This window comes from Ammospiza caudacuta, chromosome 5 (genome assembly GCF_027887145.1).
Source record: "Ammospiza caudacuta isolate bAmmCau1 chromosome 5, bAmmCau1.pri, whole genome shotgun sequence".
Lineage (NCBI taxonomy): Eukaryota > Metazoa > Chordata > Aves > Passeriformes > Passerellidae > Ammospiza > Ammospiza caudacuta.
The window spans coordinates 4,870,575-4,887,934 of record NC_080597.1 but is presented as its reverse complement, the minus strand read 5'-3'; the positions used below and the strand labels follow the sequence as shown (position 1 = coordinate 4,887,934).

The 17,360-nt window shown below is 44.7% G+C and overlaps 1 protein-coding gene across 1 annotated transcript; it reads right to left on the bottom strand.

The window, feature by feature from the left end:
• Positions 1-6,480: 6,480 nt before the first annotated feature.
• Positions 6,481-17,140, bottom strand: ATP6V1E1 (ATPase H+ transporting V1 subunit E1). Its single transcript, XM_058805377.1, has 9 exons — positions 16,997-17,140; positions 13,552-13,617; positions 12,559-12,668; positions 12,024-12,090; positions 10,218-10,307; positions 9,042-9,110; positions 8,595-8,689; positions 7,667-7,754; positions 6,481-7,092 (listed from the first exon to the last, which is right to left on the bottom strand). The coding sequence occupies exons 1-9, from the start codon at positions 17,027-17,029 to the stop codon at positions 7,030-7,032; spliced, it is 681 nt and encodes a 226-aa protein (XP_058661360.1). The 5' UTR covers positions 17,030-17,140; the 3' UTR covers positions 6,481-7,029.
• Positions 17,141-17,360: the final 220 nt, after the last annotated feature.

The following is a 17,360-nucleotide window of genomic DNA, read 5'->3' as shown; positions in this document are numbered from 1 at the left end:
AATCAGGGCAGGTTTTCCCTAGGAAGCAGCTGTGTGCTCACTTCCAGGCACAGCAGAGCATTGATATGGAGAAGTGTCCTGCTTATTTCTTTGTTTGACGAGGATCTGTTGAGCTCAGGGAGAAGAAGGGAAGGGAAAGAACTTTTCACACCTCAGACTGAGACCCTTTGGCTGTGTGAGGCAGCTCCTTGGACTGGGAGGCACACGAGGCCCCCAGAAAGTCTGGAGAAGGCAAACCAGAGCTGTTTGTAGGAATGATCCTCTGCTCCCATGCCACTTGATAGCCTGTGTGCCTGAATGCCCACCCCATTTCTCTCTGCATCTGTATTTTGTCAGCCTGACTCAATTCTCTCTCTCTCTGTGTGCAGTGCAGTCAGCAGCGCTGGGGTTCGATGTCTGTGACATCCCCTCACACTTTGTACACTGGGTGCTCACCAGTTGGCATTTTGCCCCTGCCACCACCAAAACACTAAACACACCCTCCTTGCCATCCTGTGTCCATGCCCATCTCAGAGGCCATGCCATGTGGTCTGGGCTCACCCATTCTCAGGCCTCACTGAAATCAAAGCCTCAGGAGCTGCTCTCCTTTGTCCAGGCCCTGCTCTGCCGCTCTCCCTGCAGCCCAGACACCTCTCCATGCCATGGCCACAGCTCCACGTGGCTCAGGGAGCTCTGAGGGGCACCAAACGCTTCCCCAGGCATGGGAACAGCAAGGAGACAGGGCTGGAGCCACAAGTGCCTGCCTTTCCATCAGGGCTGATGCTGCCTGGGTGCTCTGAGGGACAGGGGCTGTGCAGCATGGGAAAGAGCAGCAGCTTTGGGAGAGCAGCCCCCTGTCCCAGGCACGCCTGCCCCACAGGTAGGTGGGTGCCCACGGAGGGAGCAGATGTTCAGGAGATCAAAGGGGCTGCTCTGCTCCTGCATCCTCCCTTCACGTGTGTGCACACACCCCCTGTGCCTCCCAAGAGACTCCTCATGCTCTCTACCTTCCCTCCAAGATATTTCCCTTCCCTTCCTTTGTTTGCTTTCCAAACCCCCGTTTCTCCTTCGGCACTCCCAGCAGGGGAAGGCACCCTTTGCTCCCACTAACCACATCCAGCCTCACGGGTTTTCTCCCTGCTGCCCTGCCTCTGGCACTTGGTGCTGCTTGGCTGGGAGGCACAGGGACCTCCTGTCACCCAGGGGGGCTCTGCAGCACCCCTGAACCCCCTACCCACCATGCCCACCATGGCTGGGAGGAGCTGAGGGCTGCCAGCTTCCCACAGTGACCAGGAAACCCTCTGGATATGTCTGCCTTTGTTCTCTGCAAGTGCCTGCAGCTCTCTTGTCCCCTCATAGTCCTGGGGGAGTCCCTCAGCCTCTGCTGAAGCCCTGAGACCCCTGTGGATGCACCAGGTGTGATACAACACCTCTAGCACAGGGTGAGAATGCTTTTCATGCTTTTCACCAGCATAGAAAGCCTTTTTGGTACATCACAGGTCTCCAAAGTGAGCTGCATGCAAACAAAACACTGTTGGGGTGCAAGAGGAGAATACAGTTTACACTATTAATAAATAGAACATATTAATTTCATATTAATATAATCCTTTTTAAATGTATAGTTTTGTTATGCTTTATAATATAATTTGTACAGTAGTACCTGCATATAATTTATATAAATTATATATATAATTAATGAGAAATATATATATTTATATTTATAAAAATATTTATATTTATATTACATTAATTATATATTTATATATAAATATATAAAATTTATATGTATAAATGATATATATATATATAATTATACATGTAATTTATTTGGGGCAGATGCCCCTAGGATATGTTTTTTACTTTTACTAATATGGGTGCACAATCAAAAGGGCTGGCTTAAATTACCAACTAAAGGGTAATTTAAAAGGGAAATCAAAGCAAAAGGTGAAACCTGAATGCCAGAAACTCAGCAGCACGGACACCTCTTTATGGAGATAAAAGTAGCCAAGCTTTGGTGAGCTCCAAGGTTTTGCTCCAAGGTTTTGTTCCAAGGGTTTGCCTCTCTCCTTTTTTTCCCCCTAGCACAACACAGCCAGAGACCTTCCAGTCACTACATGTAGTGGTGCTCCACAAAAATGGGAAACACAGGATGGAAAATGAATGGTTAGCACAGAGCAATAAAACCATTCAGATGCAGGGAGATATGGTAGCAATGTATTAAATGGGGAACAGAAAAAAAGCCAGATGGTTGATCCAATTTACTTTACAACTCCAGATGACTTCACAAAGAGGTCACTTGGTGAAACTGAAAGGCAAATGCTTCAGCTTGGATGAAAGCAAACAGCTCATGCCTGCCAACATAACATGGAGGAGACCAGGAACGTCCTGCAGCAGAACAGCACTGACAGATCTGGAGAAGGAACATTTTCAAAGGTTTTTAATAGGTTATCACCTTTAGCCTGCATTGCAGCAGCAGCCACTGTTATGCTGGGATTAACACTTCAAATGCCAGGATTTACAGCATGAGTGATGAACTGTTCATACTCCTCATCAAGAGCTCACAGAACAGCAGCACTTCCTGCCACACAGAGGTGGGATGTGGATGTCTTCAGTGCTAAAATCCTCATATGCTCATTCCTGAAGTCCAGAAATTCACCATTCCTATCCCACAGAGCCCAGCAGTGGTGGCAAGGACACCAGGCAGGTCACCCAGGCAGCAGGTGAAGGGAGCCTCACAATTCCTGGTGTCCCTGCCCTGGCTACAAACAATTCAAAGGGCTTGGAATTGAGAGCAGCATGGAACTGTCTGTGCTTGAACTGCTTTATTTCTCGTGCATGAGAGGAAAACAATAATAATTCAGTTTTTTAGACATTATTAATTTTCTTGTGCTGCCATGCAAACACTGCTTTGGGATGAACTTCTAGCTGGAAGGGAGGCTCCCCTCTCCTTCTGCAGCCCTCTGAGAGGAAGCACCAGCCTTTCTCCAGAAGATGTTCCAAAAAGATTTTGTCTGTAGCCAGCTGAGTAAAAGTGGCCTTTGCTGGGAAGAGTTACCGTGGCACTGCAGGCAATGGATGAAAGAAGTTTTGCAAAAGGTACCTGCCCCTCTCACTACCAGGAATACTTCAAGGCGTCCCTTTCTCCCTTATTGTGCTCAGTGCTCCAGCTAGGACAGCTGTTCCCCTCTCCTGCCCACTCCCAGCCCCTGTATTTGGGATCTGCAGCCACAGAACAGCCCCAAGGTTTGCACTGGGGTGGGGTTTGTGCATCACTTGGTATTCAGGCAGTGCACACGTGGGCCAGGGGCTGACAGGGAAAAGGAGCTGAGCTCCTGCAAATCCTCTTGGACACAGGAAGGAAAAACAGCCTCTAGAAATGCTGGGGGACCACCCCTGATATTTTCTTTGCAGTCTCTCCCAACAGATCAGCCTTGAACTACCTAAAATAACGTGGTAGCCTTGATTTCCACAGCTTTTGATTCCCAGCATGTACCAAGGGCTGGGAAATGACATTTTTGGCACATTGTCAGGAAGATTTTAACCCCAGAATGCTCCTGTACAGATGTTTTTCTTGCTTTCTCTAAAGCAAAGCCAAAGGAACAGTATGGGATGCTCTGAATGAGATGCCTAGGAAGACAGATTTGGGGTTTCCCAGCCAGCTCTACTTTGGCTGAGAGCAGCAGGAACATCCCAGCCCTGGAAGGGCCTTCTTGTCACGGCCTGTTCCCTGCAAACATGTTTGAGAGGCAGGATGGGGCCCCCACCTGCCTCTCTGAGCTGCCTCTATCAAACAGCACACCCAGCCAAACCACACTCAGGTCTGTCTGGGCTCTTGCTTAGGGCTAAACACCTTGTGCCAAGCTGCTTCCCTGCACTATCAAGCCTTTGCTCTCCAGAGTAACAGCTCAGAGTTCACTTAACTAAAGAAGTTTTTTTGCTTTGAATTTTCCCCTGGGGTGGTTCACTTTTTTCCCCCAATTTTTCTTTTCCTCCTTCATGCACTTTCTCTGGAAATAAATAAATGGGTAATTTTCTTTTAACCTCCCCAGCTATTTCAGGCACAGGCTGAAATGTGTGTCCATGGAGGTGGCCCCAGCCTGTGTGTGCTATTTGGCTGTGTAAGGGATGAGTTTACACTTTCCTATTTTCCAGGAGATGCATATTCTGCCTGCTAACATCAGCAGGTCAGGACAGGGGCATGCAACAAGCAAGGTACCACCCTTCTGCCAGCTTCTGCATGTTTTCTTCCAGGCTTTCCTCTTCTGGACACTTGCATGCCCTTCCAGGCATCATTCATACAGCCTGATTAAAGTTAATACACCTAGGTGTGAAAACTACCTTCTAAAACAGGGTTTTGAGTCAGATGTGCAGGAACATTTCAAGTCCTCTGGTGACTACCTAAGTGTCAAGCCTGCTCTTAAACTTTCCACTGCCAGCTCTGCAGAACAAGTGCAATATTATCCATTTCCCCAAGTCCTTTTCCATTAGGCTGAACCATCTCACTGTTAACCTGCAGTGCTTGCCTCTCCCATCACAACTTCACAGAGCGTTTTTTCATTTAATGCCTCCTTTGTTCCCTGTAATTGTCCACTTTCCTAAGGTGCTGATGTGGCTTAGGGTTTGTTTAATGTGCCCAACTGGAATATTATGCATGCTTATACAAAGATGAATAAAGATCAATATTCTCATTGATTTGCCCTGGGTCATCAGGCTACTTCCAGCAGTACAGCTCACCTTACAAAACTGTGCTGCAACGATGCTGCAGGAGGAGTTCTGAGATTGTCCTCAAGTGCTGCTTTTGTTTCACATTTGACTTGCAAAAATCTGTGTACAAACACTGAAGGGAGTTTGGATGAAGACATAACAGGGTTGCTAACTGCACTAGGTACACCTGGATGGGATATCCCATTTTCCTCTGCATCTCTAAAAACCTTGGTGACAGTTCCTCTTACCTGGAATAAAGGACCAGGATGTTCCAGATAATGCCTCAGTCAGCTTGGGGGGAGCTATAGGGGGTACAAACTCCCCAGTCCTGGACTTCAGCTGTGAGGTACATAAATCTGAGACCCTTCCTTAATGACCTGCTTTGAATCACTGCTGACACTGACTAACACTGAACACATTCCTGAGGACACCAATTTTTGAATCCAAGTGCAACAAGTTTCTTCCTCTTTCCTGAGAAGGAAGATACAAAACTAACAGAGAAAAGTAAAAAGTAAATAACTCTAACATCTTCCAGTGTGAGAATCACAGTCAAACTCGTATCTAGTTACTATTTTGCTTTTCAAAAGTATGCAAGACCTGGGTTTGTGAAGCTCTTGCTACCTTCATGAAAGAAAGAGACCATCAGATCCTGCACAAACAGCCGCATTTTGTCACAGACAAGCATCTGCAGATAGCTCACTCATGAGCTGGATGAAACCATCAGAAAGGACCAAAACACCTCTGTATCACAAAGTACTCTTTGAAACAAGAAACAGCACAGCCAAGCATGCACATGCAAAGGCTTATCCTTCACTACATGAGCGTCACAAAGCCAGAGCCCAGCGCTCAGTCAGGAAGCTGGACCAGCAACTGTGACAAAAAGCTGTAACAGGTATCCAAAATCTAGAAAGAGGGGGACTTCAATCCAGACACACCTATTGCCCAGCACAGAAATGTGCTGAAAAGCAAATGAAGAAATAAATACCATAACCATCTATGGAAAACAAGAGCTGGCACCTAAATGCAGCAGCAAAGAGCAGTAAAACAAAAAAAACCCAACCTTGCAAAGTAATCTTATTTCCTAAGAGCAAATTTAAAGCATTTCTTCCAGAAACAGATTAAATAAGCTTGGTATCAGGATTTCCTGATACCAAGCTTATTTAGGAATAAGGACAAATGAGGAATGAGACAATAAAAGGCTTATCTAGCATTTAGAGTCTACTTTACATGAGGGCACACACAGTAGAGCCTCAGGTTAAAAACACTGCATAAAACCAGTGCTGCTGCAGTTTGGCAAATGCCCTTCATGGCACAATGTAAAATTCCTACTGCTCCTGGTTCACTGCAATCCTTAGAGAAGATTATTTCAAAACATATTTAAGTTGTAATTCATCAGCTTCTATTTTCCATGGAAGAAATCTCAGAATTGAGCATTAAGAAGAGTCAGGGTACAGTTTGGATCAGAAGCAACAACCTTGTGATGGGAAATGGATTGTGTTTGCTTTATCTAAGCAGCACAGTTGTGTTACTGTAGCTCTCTCCTGTGACAGAAGATAGAGGGAACAGAACTACTGACCCATTTTTCAGGGAGAATGATGCTCCAGAATCCTGGAGTCCTACTCAAAAGCCTTGCCTGCAATCCAACATTATTCTTGCAAATATTCTTGGCCCTGCTCCTTGCTCTTGAATTCCAGCTTCACAGAAGAGCTCATACACAGAGCTCAGGTAGAAGGTCCTTGCACAAACAATCCCACTTTCCAAAGGCTGCCAATACCCCAGAGAGAAGTGACAAGGAACTCCATACACACACGCATTTTTATTTTAATAAATAGAGTATTACAGGCTCAGGCTTTTTTTTTTTTAATCACATATACAGAACAGGAAATGCCTGACCAAGTAACATGAATTAAACTACCAACCTTGGGAAGGAATACATGCCCTTTAGAACACTGAAGACCATAACTGAAAGGGGATTTGACATCAGCAGCACAGTAATTTACTTCACAGATCAGATAACTTGAGAGAGACAAGGCCAAAGCAAAGAGAGTGACCCTAAATGCACCACTTGTCTTTAGAGTCACAACAGTGTGAGGAAAACCAAGAGCCCAAGTGCCTCCATTTCCTAGTGCCACTTCTGGATGAATATGTATGTCTTCACATCCTTAGAGCAATACATTCTAACCACAAGTAGAGAGGCTAAGCACAGCAGGTATGCAAAATTATTCGATTGAAGAACAGATACTGGATGACACAGTAATGTTAAATTTCAAGATTTTAAATTAGCAGATGCTTTTGCATCCCCTTCAGTATGGCAGTGGAACAGATCCCACCTTCTCTCATAGAGCTTTAGTCCAAAAACTTCCTGTTGGCATTAGCACCAAAGAGAGCCACTCTGATTTCTGGCATCATCTGAAGAGAAAGAACACATCAGTTATGTGAAATGGGCAATAAAACTGCTGCAGGTTCTTCCGCAGGCACTCTGGGATACTTAGGTTGGCTTCAAAATTAACAAGTCAGTTCAGCTGAGCTTGCTGAAGTCTTTCCCTGATCACACATTGCCTGCTATTCTGTACACTGAAAGCACTGCCTGTACTGCAGCACATGAAAGAGATGCCAGAGCTAGAGTTTTCTGCACTTGGGTGTGATAGGTCTCAGCCAAAGTTTGTACTCAAGCTAGCTTCAGTAATTCAAGTTAGCCTCAGCATTTCAGCATCTTGATTGCAGTGCAGTCATTAACTAAGACTTTCAGTATCATAATTTATAGAGTTTTATGCTTAAACTTAATTCAAAAGGAATCATGTTCTTTTGCTGCACAAACAACAGGTAATTTGCTTCTTTACATTCAAAAATAACTTCCTACTGGTCATTCCCAATGAAATCTGATGCCATGCACTATTGTGACACTTTGGAAACACAAGGATTTCATTACAAGAACAAACTAGTTAATTGTATTTTTTTTACCCAGGTTGTTGGAGAAACTCACCTGCTGGGCTACAAGGTCCAGCCGACTTTCCAGGGTATTGGAAACTTTAATTTTGCCATCACCGTTGTAGATTTCAACACCACCAGCACTAAAGATGGACAACAAAAAAAGAAATAATTCAGTGAAATCCATGGATCAGGATCAGAATGTGGCAAACCTATCCCAAATCAGCATTTATAGACAAGTCAGATACATGGCTAACATTTATTTTTTAAAAAAAATAACCTTTTTGATCATGTTTTAATAGGAATAAGCACAAAGATCCAGAGAAGCAGCAGCACAAAGGATCTCGGAGTTATTAGGGACCACATCTATGTGCAAGGACCCTCATCAGTATGTTTTAAATGGAAGTGGAGCTTTGCAATTTGTCCCTTCAAAACAGCTTCTGACTCTGTGTTATTAAGAGAGTGTCACATTTTGGGAAGTGAGGAAAGGAGGTAGAACTGCTGTTTGCTGGCCCACAGATAAAGATGGCAGAATACACAGCTTTGTCTATGGTACCTCTATGATACCATATGGAAACAGCCCTGCAGACAGAACAGACATAAACCCATCAAGTGATTGTCCTGCAGCACTTCATGACTCAGTTTGCTTCATCTTGAGACAGAAAGCATGGCTACATCCATCTTCTCTCTCCTTAAAAGACCAGTGGTTCAGTTCCTATGCACAGTGATTTCCTGCTCCAGTACTGTGAATCAGGCTGGAGATTGCACAAAACTTTTCCTCACATTTTTGGTGGGGACAGTGCTTGTCTGGAGAAAACTGCAGAGTGTGTGTCTGAAAAACTCAAAGAAGTGCCAGGTACACAAGAACAGCAGCAGCCACTCTGAGGACATTCCACACTTAACTTTCTGACACTAACGTGAGCTGTGGCTTGAAAAGTTGCATTAAGTTAGTGCCCTGTACAAAACAATCCCATTTTCCTTACATATCTTCTGGCAGGAAGCTGTCTTGGTCAATATGAACGTCCACATCCCTTTTTATGGCATTTTTGTAGATGGGAATGCTCTTGTGTACAGCAGTCTAGGACACAAGATAAACTTCCAGTTAGCATGGACAAATGCCACTGCAGCAGATGGGTTTGATCATTCAATCACTTGTAGTAATAGAAAAAGGTATTGAGGCCTCTTTTTTTATTTTTAATTAAGCAAATGCATTTCAGTTTGGCTCTTCAGCCAAACCCAGTTATTATTCTTAATACTGTAGCCAGGTCTAAAGTTTCCAAGGTAAGATCCAAGCAGGGAAATGACTCCCAACTTTGGAAGTACACTGTAGCTGCAACAGAAGTGCAACAAGTAAAGTGCATAGCACACAGAGAGGGGGATCTGAGCAGCAAATCCAGCAGGGCACTGTCAAAATATTGCAGGTGTCTCACCTTAACCATGGGGAGATCCTGCTTCCTGCACCGAACAACTAATCTGGGCTCAAGCAGCTGGTAGAACCCCTGCAAGGAATAACCATTATAACCATTTCAGTTTCAGGAAATCAATTGTTTCTTTGTCACAATTATTTACCCCTAAGAAAGGAAACCTGATCAATTTGAAACCCAAGTCCCAGCAATATCAGCCTCATTTATTTAGATTTTTGCCCACGAGTTCACCTCACACAGCCATTCTGGAAGGACAACACCAATGTTTGGGGAAGAGCCCAAATATGGATGATGCTTTTGGAACTCAAGTGCAACTAAACATAGGGAATCTCAGGACTGTGATGCCCAGTTCCAGTCTGAAGGGACCTACAATGATCATCTGGTCCAGCTGTGAGCACAGATCCCTCACTGGATCTAACATAAGGAGCCAAGAGAAGTGTGGCCAATTTGCAAGAACAAGAAAGGGTTTTTTTTTGATGTACAGCAAGACCAGACCTGAGTGTGAGAAAGAAACAACACCCAGTTGGAGGCACAAGCTGGCAGGAGGCACTACTGAGAAAACTCTGCCATCAAGTGTGACAGGAGAGCTCGTGATGGCTCCTGGGAGCTCCCAGCAACAGGACCAGTGCGTGCCAGAAGGTGGCACCAGAGCCCACAGCACTGACCCGGCCAAGGCTCACTGGACTTTCATGTGTTCATTTCTGGGGCTTGAGGGGGTTCTTCTAGGCAAGCAAAGCTCTGGGTGCTGCTTTCTGCGCCTGCTTCTGTCACAGGCTCATTCCATACTACAGTAAATTTGTCAAGGCTTATTAAGTCTCAGATGCTGAAAAGGTTTTCGACAGGTATTGACTGATTTGTGGGCTTGGAGGAGCAGCCTCTGACAAAGGAGCACTTGATCCAAATCATCACTACAGAGCTTCATGTGTGCACCCTAAAATGAGTGTGTGCAATGGACCTGCTGCTGGTGTCCCAGGTTCTACACCTCAAAGTAAGCCACAGCCTTGTCTGCTCAGAACCCAAGACTCAAAGATACTGAAGCGATGTTTGAAACTCAGGGATCACTCACATCAGCATTTGATCCAGACTCTAATACAACTGGAACTTTCAGAGGGCTATTTCTCACAAAAGAAACCTAGGGGGCTAGGGCAGCAATGATCCATTTTTTACAATTTGAATATTTACCTGTAGAACTAGTCCATCCAGCAGTGTCTGGTACCTGGCAGAATCTTTCACCACCTTGGCAAGTCTCTGCTTGGCCTCATTCAGCAAATCCTACATTCAGAAGAAATCAGATCAGCAGAGCCCATCTGTTTGGCATTTGGTTTCATGCCTACCAACTTTCTGTACTTCTATTATAGCTCTCACACCCTGCCAACACGTAAATGTACACTCCAGCTGGTGTTCATCCAAGCTAGACCTCCATCTCTGTGCATGGCACACCATCCCTGCCCAACACTCCCTTCCTCCTGCCCTGGGCTGACCTCATTACAACCTGACAATAATTCTTGCTGTGTGAAAAAGGGAGAGCTCAGGATAAAAGAATGGTACTTAAAATGCTAGCTTAGATAAATTAAATATGTAGCAAATAATTGCTTCATGTAAAATAATACAGTTGTCCAAATAAATTTTTTTCAGCTTTATGGTCAAGCAAAGAAATCCAATCTATTTTTCTATCAATTAATATTCAGGTTAGGTATTCTTTAATTGTAAGTAAATGCAAAGAGAGAGCTTATTTTTAATTTGAAGTAGCTCTCTTGATTATCTTTACTCAGCAAATCAGCATAGGATGTGATTGAATTTTAAAGAAATTTTTAAAGAGTCAACTCAAAGTTCCTAAAACTGAACCATCAGAAATGCTCCAGATAAAGAAACTCTCTCCTGTCCTACCTCATGGTGTTTAGAAAAAGAATGCACAGAAACACAATCAGTATGAAGATATAAAACTATCACACTTCACCACCATGGTCAAACCCAGTTACTCTGTCCTCCCTAGGGAAACATTGCATTTCTGCCACTGCTCATCTCATGAAAGAAGCCAAAGATCTGATAAGGACAGAAAGAGTGAGCAGCATGTGACTTTAAATGTCTTAAAATGAGGAAGACTGTTTAGAATTACTCAGAAGCATGAGGTTGAGTCAGCAGATAAATGAGGAAGAGATTACCCAGCAGAGACCAACACAACAGAGTTAGCCCTTGAGCAATCCACCTTCCTCCTCTCTGGAAATACAATCTAAAGTTTGAAACTCATTTTAAAGAATCAATAAACCGGTGATTTTCTTCTGCTAACTCTTCTTTTTCATGGTAGCATCAACCTGAACATTTATCCCATCTCAAGCTTTTCCAGCAGCTCAACAGCCCCATCTAGCAGAACGTGGAACAGCCAAACTATCCCTGAGGTGGGAGAGCACAGCAAAGCTGCTCAGTGAGCAGGATGGGGACACACTGCCCATGGTGAGAGATAAACACAGGAAACACAAACTAGCCTGAATGCTCCCTGCTCTGATGAATGATTACTCTGTGTCAACACAGAACAAGAAGCAAAACTTTTCATGGCCTATGGGCCATTGAAGGACACAAAACCTCCCAGTTAGTGGTGTTTTCAGCCTCCTTGCTTATGCCATGCTGGGTTTTTTATATAAACACTACTTCAGGCAAACAGGATTTCAAAGTTCTACCAACTGTGCAAGAGAGAGTTGCTGCTCTTGAAAGAAACAAGCCACTGTGCAAATGACAGATACAACACTGCCTGCAATGCTCCTGGCAGACCAATGCACTTCCCTAAAACAGCAGGTAATGGAAACTGTGAAAATAGGGAGATAGCAAAGCTGGATTAAATCCTCAAGGCCCTTTCAGAGCAGCTTGGAAAGCCCTTTTTGTATGTTGAAGCAAACATCACTCAATCAAAAATCCTATTTTCTGGAGAGAACAGTTCCATTTCCTAACTTATGGCAGAAATAGAGACTGTGTGTCTGCTTCAGAGATACTCACTGCAATAAGGTCATCCCTTGCCTTGAGGACCTTCAGCCTTGCTTGATTCATCAGGTTGGACATCTGGCTGCAAGTTGCATGATAAAGTTGGATCAATCCATCAGTCTTTGACAGAAGAACTGTAACATTTGCATTTAAAGGTAACAATTCTACAACACTTAAAGCCAAGGTCTGTTCACCTGCCTGAATCTGTTTCTGGACTTGCACAAAAGATTAAACTGCAGAAGCCCCTTCTTGGTGAAGACCCAGGCAAACTAAACCCAACATGATCATTTATCCCAGGGTAACAAAGCAGGGTAGAGTTCTAGATGTTAACTACCAAAAGAAATGTGAAGGATTCTTTTATCACACTGTTATACCATTGTAGCTCAGTTTTGATCATTTGTCCCCAGAAAAAAAAACAGGAACTCATAATTAGAACTAAATATGTTGTCTACAATTTGAGTGCTTGCAGGGCCAGAAGAATTTTGTATAAAATTAACAACAAAATGCAGGCTCAGGCTCTGAGGTCAGCTGTCTAGCCCAAGTAACTCACATTTTCTTTTGCTGTTCAATTTGCTTCTCCTTCTTTTCATAATACTCCATGATTTTCAGCCTCTGTGTCTGAACAAGGCGACCCTTCTCAATGTTGAATTCTTCTTCTGCCTACAGTAAAAATTAAAGAACTGAAGTGGAAATTGATTCCTTGGGCTGAAAAAAACAGAACCAAAATGTAACAGAGCACATTCACACACAGGATAGGATGATACAATCTATGGTTCCATATAAAAACCCTTCACCTCTTTAAGTAATTCTTACACAAGGAGGCTGACAGCACAGCTTTTAATATTTTTTTTTGTAAAGCCTCACTAGACAAAATGTAAAAACATGTGGATAATTGTCCTATCTGAGAATCCAATCTCAACTTCTGAATTCTGTTTGCAGATCTTCAGGAATACAAGCTTTAGTACTGATTAAATATTTATGTAAACCCAAATGGTTAAGGGAGATTAAATATTATCAGCAACATGTATGCTGAGTCCAATACCAACAAGGCATTTCCCTGGTGGTGTAGTGCAGATTGCTGGGGCTGAAAGGCACCATTAATCCTTCTTCAGTAAACATCTATACTCTAACATCAGGTTAATATTAAACCCAGTCTCTTGTGGCTTAACCTAAGTGAAGCATTCAGCAAGTAATTCAACTCCTGCCTTAAATACTAATTTAGTGGGGGAAGGTGTCCTACTCAATCCAGTTTAGTCACATTTCCTGTCAGCTCTCCTGATTTCTCAAAAAGGGGTTGAACGTTGATATGAATATATTTATATCCAAGAACCACCAAAACATTGACCAAAACCAGCTCTGAGTCATTTTCATTTGTCAAAAACTAAGGAATGCTATCTTTGGTACATTTTTGCTATGTAGTAACTAAACAGAAACCAGCTGTAGCTTACAAAGGTTTCTAGTTCTCTCTGACTGCCACTTTCAGAGCAGGATGTGGGAGGCAGTTTTCCTTTTGCACTTACTGACAGTGAACTTCTATTTTTACCTTGGCATCTATTTCTTCAGCCTTTTCATTGGCTTCCTGCTCGATGAAAGCCATCATGTGCTTGATCTGTAACCAGAGAGAGGAAAGAAAATGTTTTCTGTAGGAAAGGACACTGACCAGAGGAAGCAGGTGTATGTATCTACTCATCTGTACAGCCTCCATATCCATTTACTCTTTCATATGATATTATTTTGCAAGGAAATTACATTGAGCATACACAATGAAGAGCCAGTTAATCTTGACATATATTACAAGAAAACTATTTCCCCCAATAATTCTATATAATGCTGTTTCACTAGCTGCCATTAGGAGAATGCACTTCGTGTATGCAGCCATAAAAACCCCAAAACAAACCAACCAACCCCAAAGAAAATTTGTATAAATGCAAGACCATTTTTGGGTATAAATGTAAAGGCATTTTTGTTCTTCATTAATGAGACCAACTTTTTCACCCCTGGGATTATTAAATAAACCTCCCAGACTTCAAAAATCCTCAGACAGCAAAATGAGTCTGTTTGTTATGACATTTCCATGAAACAAAAAGATTACACAGATGGCATCTGAATGAACCTGGGCCTTCCACAGATGAACAGTGAAGCCAAGCCAAGTGCCACTGACCACTCTGGTCAGATCTGCACAGCCACAAGTTCCTTTGAACACCAGAGACCCTTCTCTTGGGAAACTGTAATGAAGTCTGTAAAAACCTATAATGTCACTTAGGAGGGGCTGGGGAAGGAGACAGCAGCAGCAACACTCCGTGACCCTGACCACATCAAGAATGTCACGTGCTGCTTCAGAGCCCCACAGGAACCAAAAAGTTCTACTTGAAAAGCATTTCTGCAGCCACCCCAAAGCACTACAAAGCCCAGGCCCAGCAGCTGAGAGAGCAGGAAAGCAACCAGACCCAGTTGTGTTCAGCCATCACATGGCTCTCTGTGAGCAGGCCTCAGCTCAGGCTCCCATTTGGGGCAGACTGGAAGGACTCATTCCCAACCAAACTGCAACTGGGATGAGGCACAGACACTTCCATGGCCACATGGAGCAGACCCTAAAACCCACTGACTTTCTGTCTGATTGCACTTAGTGATGAGAGACATTGTGCAGAAAATCCAGTCAGAATAAACTCACACAAAAGACTCTATTTACAGAATCTCATGTTAAAATGAAATGTTTTAAAGAGTTTAGAAAGGTGCCAAGCTGAAAAGTGAGCCAATGTGCAGCATTAAGCCCATAGAGATGAAAAACCAGAAGTGAAGAGACAAATGGAAGATTTTAAACACGTGTTAGCACAGTGGAACAAGTGAACAGTAACATCTACATCCTCAAAATCAAATCAGCAGGTTTGCTTTTAATTTGTGTCTGCAAAGACTTTCGAGTGCTTGTCTACCTACTCTGCCTGTCAGAAAGGACAAGAGAGGCATTTAAAACAAGGATATTATTCTGCTGAATAGCCTATTGTTGAAGAGGACTGGGAACTTAGCAGCAGCAGCAGCCTTTATGTGACTGAGTCACTTCCTCCAGTGTAGTCTGGTTTCTGAATTTTGGACAAGCACTTTTAACAGTTCTGGGTGTTCAGGAAACATCCTCTGTGTAAAGATCAGGAATGAGATGGATGCAAGATAATATGGAATGCACTTCTCCTAGACTGATAAGACTGAACACTGTTACTTCCTTCAAAAGCTCCTGTACTGAAATCCCCTTTTGTTTTTCTAGAAATGAAGAGAGATCCAAAGCGAGATTTTCACATCTATAAATAGGATCAGTTTTAATAACAGTGACAAAAATGTATTTTGAAATGAGAGACTTATTTTAAGGCAGCATTTCCTGCAGAAAGGAGGAAGGGCTTTTCCTGTCAGGAGCAGTGTGATTATCCTTTCCAAGGGAAGTTCTAGATGTTAGATGGGCTTCACAAGTGACCAGATGGAACAATGTATTAAATTCCTTTGACAGAACAACAAAGCAAGTCTGACAGTGGGAAAAGTCTCAATCAGAGATGATTTTCAGAGTGACAATCACTGGAAGTGTGGTGGCAAGGAGAACCTGCTGGGAAGTGATGCCAGACTGATCCACGTGCAGGACTGTGGATCATCATCAGCACTGTCCAGTTAACAGGATCATGCTGGGCCCAGGAGTGCAAAGCACTGACAGGAATGTGCACATGTGGAATGCCATCAGTATTACATGTCTGATACATCACCAGAGCCTGAACTCACCTTTGAAGTTCAGGTCTGGCTGAGCAAGACCACCTTAATGTCAGCTTTATTTTTATTATCTTCATAAAAGAGGCAGGAAAAAAAAAACCCAACCAAAACACACGAGCTTTGCAGATAAAAGGAATACAACGTAATGTTACAACTCTCCTTCTGGAGAAAGGCAACCTACCAATTTTACTTGCATTGTGATGCTGCCTTGCCAAGAGACTATGTTTACTGAATGAGAAAGTGAGACACAAGTACTTGTGATGCAGAGGACAGAGGGAACTCGCCTGATCTGCTCATCACCTGCAGAAACTCCCCACACCAGTGCTGACTGGATGCCCACGGCCTTTGACACCACACACCAACCCCAACCCAGCTGAAAGCAGTTTGTTTAGCTGAGGGCAGTGTTTACTGTCAACAGGGACAGGGTGCCCTGCCTCTGGAGGAGTGTGCACAGCCAGACTTCAGCGCTGGAAGTTTCCATTGCAAGCCAGCCCCTACTCTGGTGAGCATGTAGAGCTGAGAAGGGCACTCAGGAACAGTGAGCAGCCCACCCACATGCTAAGGTACAGCTAACTGCAGGTAACACAGCTACAAGCCAAAACGAGATGGGAAATCCTTAGGGAACCATGGAATCATTAAGGTTGGAAGAGATCACCCAGTCCAACCATCAACCATAACCTTTAATCCACTAAACCACTTCAGATCCAGACACCTCCAGGGATGCTGACTCCATCACCTCCCTGGGCAACCCATTCCAATGCCCGACCACCCTAACAGTGAAGCATTTTTTTCTAAAATCTGATGTAAATCTCCCCTGTCTCAGGTTAAGGCCACTTTTCCTAGTTCTCCGTTCTGCAGGAAGAAGAAACCGGCCCTCACCTCTCAGCATCCACCGCAGCAGCCTGTAAAAGCACAGTGCTCATCTGAGGCTCTGCCTTTACCCGCCCGGGGTGCAGTTAACCCCGGCAGACAGCACACAGCGTGCTCGGGAACCCTCCGGTCACAGCCTGGCCTAACACGGCCCCAAAACGCCTCAAGGAAGTTCCCTGTGGGGCCCACCCAGCCCGGCAGGGGAAAAATCGCCTTCTTGTCGGGAGACTCATCTATCCAAGCCAGGATCCCTCCCCTCCATTGATCTTCCGCTCCCAGAGCAGCAGGCCCGGTAGGGCAGCACGCCCGGGCCCGGCGCTGCCAGCCCCGCTCCCCCTCAGGGGCTCCGCTCGGGCCGGGCCGCGCGGCCCTACCTGCTTCTGCACGTCCGCATCGCTGAGCGCCATGGCGGCGGTGGCAGGGACGGTGACGGTGACAGTGACGGTGACAGTGGCGGTGTCGGGGGCAGCCGCAGGCCCAGCAGACGCGGCCGGTGCCGTCGGTGGCCCCGAGCGGAATCAGATCCGGTTCGGGTCGCGGCCGGGGCGGGGGCGCCACACGCCCCGCCCACCGCGCATCTGGACCAATAGGAACTCGACGAACGAATGATGTCACACCGCCATATATGGTGATGGCGTCATTGTCACTGTCGCTGTCGCCGTCCCTGTGTCATTTGCAGGCTGCTACAGCTGCAGCGGACAGCGCCGAAACGCGGGACGAGCTCCCCTGCCAGCCCCC

What these genes read in the sequence shown, in the direction of transcription:
- ATP6V1E1 (XM_058805377.1), bottom strand. Translation starts at nt 17,029, where the DNA reads ATGGCGCTCAGCGATGCGGACGTGCAGAAGCAG. An exon ending in ATGCGGACGTGCAGAAGCAG is followed by an intron (nt 13,618 to 16,996) that starts GTAGGGCCGCGC and finishes CTCTGGTTACAG; the next exon opens with ATCAAGCACATGATGGCTTT. An exon ending in TGGATGGACTAGTTCTACAG is followed by an intron (nt 9,111 to 10,217) that starts GTAAATATTCAA and finishes TATTCCTTGCAG; the next exon opens with GGGTTCTACCAGCTGCTTGA.